We start from the raw sequence: 5,310 nt of genomic DNA on the forward strand, positions 1-5,310 counted from the left end.
ATGAAACTCTATAAACAGTGTTGATTGTCAGACTTATGCACAATATTTACAAAGTGGAAGCCTGAAGAACACTTGACAAGATGGCTAAAATTGTCCCAATTATAATTCTTATCCATCTTAAAGGTAAGCATGACTACCAAAATTGCTAATATAAAAACTTAGTTTTTTCTTCTTTTAATGAATATTCTCATCAATTTTTTATTTATATATCCACAGTTATCTCTTCCCTCAACATCCAGCAATTACCACAACATCTACTAATAACACCTGAGCAGAGTGAAGCGAAGCTCAGCTGCCGGCATGGTGATACTACCTATCTCTATATGTACTGGTATCAACAAAAAGCAGTCGGTGACTCAATTGAGCTCATTGGAATGCTTTTGTCTCAAAACCCTACTCTTGAGGAGAAGTTTAAAACACGATTCAGCATTTCAGGACAGTCCACAGGGGATGCGTTTCTGCTTATATCCAGTGTAACTCCTGAGGACAGTGCAGTATATTTCTGTGCTGCTAGTAAGCACAGTCACACACCTTCCCTTTCTGTTTAACAAAAACCTTCACACCAAACACCTGCATACAAGATCTGTTCTCTGATTAATGCAGTCTAATAAGACAATATAGAAATGTACAGTAGAGGTCACTGATAAAACTGGTAACACATTTATGTTTGCAAATAAAGGTTGCAAAAGTGTAGAACTTTTCTGCTTTGTCATTACTTGTTTTGAACAAAATGGGGACAATTGTTAAAAATGCTATACAAATAAATTTGAATAGCATTTTTAACAGTTGTCTTAAAGCAGCTTTGCAGAACATTGTTTCTGAAGCTCCGTGTGTACACACGGCAATTTAATGACTTGGATAGGAGAGGTGATGTAATGAATTTGCACCAGCTAGTCCATCTACAGGTGTCTGCATCACATTACTCCTGCTTCTATTTGTCTGAAGGAAGTGCTAATAGATGCCCGGGGTGTAGCAAGTAATGCAGCATCTCGTTCCGGGTTGCATACTGTATGTAACCTGGTGTAGTTTCCTTTCGAGGGAACTGGACATTTGGTTAAGTATATACACACATTTATGATTTATCATATAAAAAAATCATAAAAATTATACAAAAAGACATTTCCCCCAAGTAAGTTTTGTAGTATAACTATCAGGACATCAGTGATGTGTGAGCTGAATTTGGTGACAGTACAGTGCATTATAGTGAAGTTATTGACTGTTTATTAGTATTCACTTTTCGGGTTTTGCTGACAGTCCCTTGAAATCTGTTTCTCAGTCGTCTGCACATAGAGACTTATGAATTTTGTCCACCATGGAGGAAAGCTGATTTTGATGAAAATTTGGTTGTATCTGCCTCTCTATATTACTACGATAAAAAAAGAGGTGTTAACTCCTGAACTAAAGTTCAGGAGTTATTGACTCGGGAAACTCGAATCTGTGAATATGTGGCCAACTTTACTTAAGTGATATCGGGTGCGTCTTGATGACGTCAGAATCCATTCAATATATTCAGAATCCATTCAATATATACAGACTTTTCATTCAATTCTCTCATGAATAATTTCCTAAATGGCATGCCATAATATATATATATATATATATATATATATAGGCTGTTTTATACGCTATGGCTTGTATTTATTGTATCTAATGTTTCACTGTTTTATATAAAAATTCTCTAACAGTCCCCAATGTGAATAGTTTTCCAGACTGATACAAGCATGTATATGTGTGATTATTAATATTCCTGATATGTATATGTAAATTAGCTGATGAATATGTATGTGCATGCAATTAAATGATTCATTTTCATTATATTGCAAAGTGGTATCCAAACAGTGGGGTATCAGGAGAAGAGATCCATAAGGACAGTAGTGATGCATAAGGATATTAGTGATGAATAAGGTAGTAGTGATGCATAAAACAAAAAGCAGCACATGACTTTTTCCAGATTCCTCTAGAGCACAGAAATCAGATCAACTACATAGACTTGATATGCCACTATACATCATGGTGTTTAGAGCTACAGCAGCACATTTTCTATTACACTGGTTTATAGGTGAGACAAAATATGATCACATTCTTCTTTGAAAATGATTCTTTTATTTCTAACAGTTTCTAATATTTTTTTCCCCTAACACTGTTCAATGGAGCTGCATGTGTTTCTGTTTCACAGTTCCGTGCTGTCCTATTCCTGCAACCTGGTGACTCGTTAAATATCACATGCAGCTACCATGACAAAAAGTATGACAAAATATACTGGTATCAGCATGTTAACCAGCAAAGTCTCCAGCTAATTAGGGATTCCTGAACTTCAAGAGTCCTGAAATAGACAAAAATGGGTTCAACATTTCAGGAGATGCAGAGAAGGAAGGTTATCTCTCGGCACAGTCTGTGACAGCAGACTACAGTGCTTTGTATTTCTGTGCAGTGAGTAACACAGTGCTAAATAAACACTAAACCATGCACTGAAATCCCCCCCTTTGTCATGTGACAACGTCCTGTGTCATATCATGATTCATTTACACCTGTACTAAGGATATACAGAAGATATACTATCAAAAGGCAGGTGGAGTCGGTGATATTTGATACGTTCACAAAAAATTAGTTAAAAACATGAGTATAGCCTAGATAGAATGAGGAACACTTGACAAAATGGCAACAATTATAGTCTCAAGTATCATTCTTCTCAGTCTTAAAGGTAAGCATGATTTCAAAAATAACTCAGTGTATTAACTTTGTTCTAACTTCTTTTATCGAAGGTGCACATTTCTCTTTTTTTCCATAGCCACAGTTATCTCTTCCCTCAACATCCAGCAATTACCACAAAATCTATTAATAACACCTGATCAGAGGGAAGTGAAGCTCAGCTGCCAACATGGTGATAGCAACTATATGTTCATGTACTGGTATCAGCAAAAAACAGTCAGTGACTCCATTGAGCTCATTGGAATGCTTCAGTACCAACGATTTACTCCTGAGGAGAAGTTTAAACCACGATTCAACGTTTCAGGACACGCCACAGGGGATGCATTTCTGCTTATATCCAGTGTAACTCCTGAGGACAGTGCAGTATATTTCTGTGCTGCTAGTAAGCACAGTCACACACCTTCCCTTTCTGTTTAACAAAAAGCTTCACACCAAACACCTGCAAATAAGATCTGTTCTCTGATTACTGCTGTTTGTAATAGCATTTAATGTAGGAAGTGTGCAGTAGAGGTCACCGATAAAACTGGTAACACATTGTTTGTTGCAAATAAATGTTGTAAAAAAGTGGTAAATGTTTTCCACATTATTTCCATATTTCCAACCACAAAGTGTTCCAGCATCTAATGGGTGTTAAATATTTGACTACAAAAAGTGTTTTATTTCTTATTCATTTGTGTTTTAAGGTTTTCATTTAGTTTACACTTGTCTATTTTATTCCCAAAAATAAAGGCTACTGGATGTGAATTACCTTTACTACTGAAATAACTATACAAGGTTACATATGTAGCCCGTTTCCCTGAGAAAGGAACGAGACCCTGCGTCAAAGCTGACTCTATGGAAATGCTTGTTTGAGGAAGTTTAATGGCAATTTAATGGCTTGGAAAGAACATGTGATGAAGGGAAAATGTGCCAGCACATCCTATAAGGGCATCTACATCACTCATTTTTATTCCATGGCATGAACAGCCTTAGCCAGGGCACTAGACAAAACGATACCCCTAGTGGAGTGAGCTCTGACACCTAGAGATGAAGCAACACAACGCGCCTCATAGACCTATGTAATGGCCTCTACTACCCAGTATGCCAGGTGCTTGGAGACTGGATTCCCCCTATTCCAGGTCCCATAGCAGACAAACAGGGAGAAGGACTTACACAATGAGCTCAAGCAGTGGACATAAGTCCTCAAGGCCCTGACCGTGCAGCCAAAGCAAGTGCAACCTCCCCTGTTCTGCCGATTCATGGGGCGTAGAAGAGTAGGCCTGTAGGATAACAGGACAACTGGTCATCCTGTGCACCATGTAGACACATCCCACCCTGGGGTGCAGGATAGGCTTAGACATGCCAGGGGCAAATTCTAGATAGGCAGGGTGACTGACAGGGCCTGCAGATCTCCCACTCTTTTGAAGGGAGGCCAAGGCTAAGAGTAAAGCTGTCTTCAGGGTAAGAAACTTCTCAGAGCCTGACTAACCTCCATTTTAACCCATGGAGGGTTACCATCCACCACCTGGAATTCCCAGGAAGGAAGGCATGGTCTGCAGGATAGTCTGAGCCCAAAAAGGTGGACTCAATCATGGCACACTCTGGCTAGGACTTCTGGGAGCAGAGCTACTGGGGAAAGGCAGACAGGTGGAGCATTGGCCATGTCAGTACAAGGGCATCCTGGCACAAAGGGGCCGGATGAGAGAGGGAAAACAATAAATGACAGTGAGTCGACTCCTTGGAGGTGAACAGATCGACTTCTGCCCGGCACATCTGCCAGATGCGCTTCACCACTTATGGGTAGTCTGCATCTGGATTTACATTCCCTGGGAGAAAAATTACTCTCAGCAAAAGAAGCTGGTCTCTTATACAGGAAACCACCGCACTGCTGTTTGTGCACACTAGCACATGGTAGCCCCTGAGGTGTGGGAGAAAGGGTTTCAATGCTAGAGACATGCACCTTATCTCCAGGCAATTATTGTGCCATGAGAGATAAGGGCCTTTACAAACACCCTGGTGGGGTGGCTATCCAAGATTGCTCCCAGCGTGAAAGTGTGGCATCTGTTGAAAGAGTCTTGTGATGATAACATGCCCCTAGAGTGGGACCCAAGGTCAGGAATCGGGGTCTTTTCCACATAAGGAGGGTATGAACTTTAGCTCAATAATTTGATATCATCAACACCTCCCTCTGTCACTGGATTATGGACTTTCTTGGCAACAGACACCAGCATGTAAGACCAGGCCACATCTGCTCTGCCACCATAACCTTTAACACAGGTGTATGTGTCTGTGTGCTGAGCCCATTCCTCTATTCCATCTTCACACACAACTGCAGACCTGTGCATAGATCTAATCCTATAATTAATTTTGCTGATGACAGCACAGTGATTGGCCTCATCACCAACAATGGTGAGACAGCCTACCGGGAAGAGGACTTCAGGAGGGAGATAGGAGGCATACACGCCCCATCCACATCAATGAGTTGCTGGTTGAATGTGTCTCCAGCTTTAAGTTCCTTAAGATCCACTTTTCGGAGGACCTATCATGGACCATTAGCACCTTCAACCTGGTCAAGAAAACTCTCAAGCACCTGCTCTTCTTGAGGACACTGAAGAGACATCA

General features: G+C 40.5%; 1 gene segment (V, D, J or C); it reads left to right on the top strand.

Annotated features, from left to right (window-relative positions):
* Positions 1–2,198: 2,198 nt before the first annotated feature.
* On the top strand, positions 2,199–3,214 carry LOC113659616. The segment is given in 2 exon segments: positions 2,199–2,701; positions 2,789–3,214. Coding segments are annotated over 2 exon segments (384 nt in total).
* Positions 3,215–5,310: the final 2,096 nt, after the last annotated feature.

This window comes from Tachysurus fulvidraco, chromosome 12 (genome assembly GCF_022655615.1).
Source record: "Tachysurus fulvidraco isolate hzauxx_2018 chromosome 12, HZAU_PFXX_2.0, whole genome shotgun sequence".
In the NCBI taxonomy this organism is placed as follows: domain Eukaryota; kingdom Metazoa; phylum Chordata; class Actinopteri; order Siluriformes; family Bagridae; genus Tachysurus; species Tachysurus fulvidraco.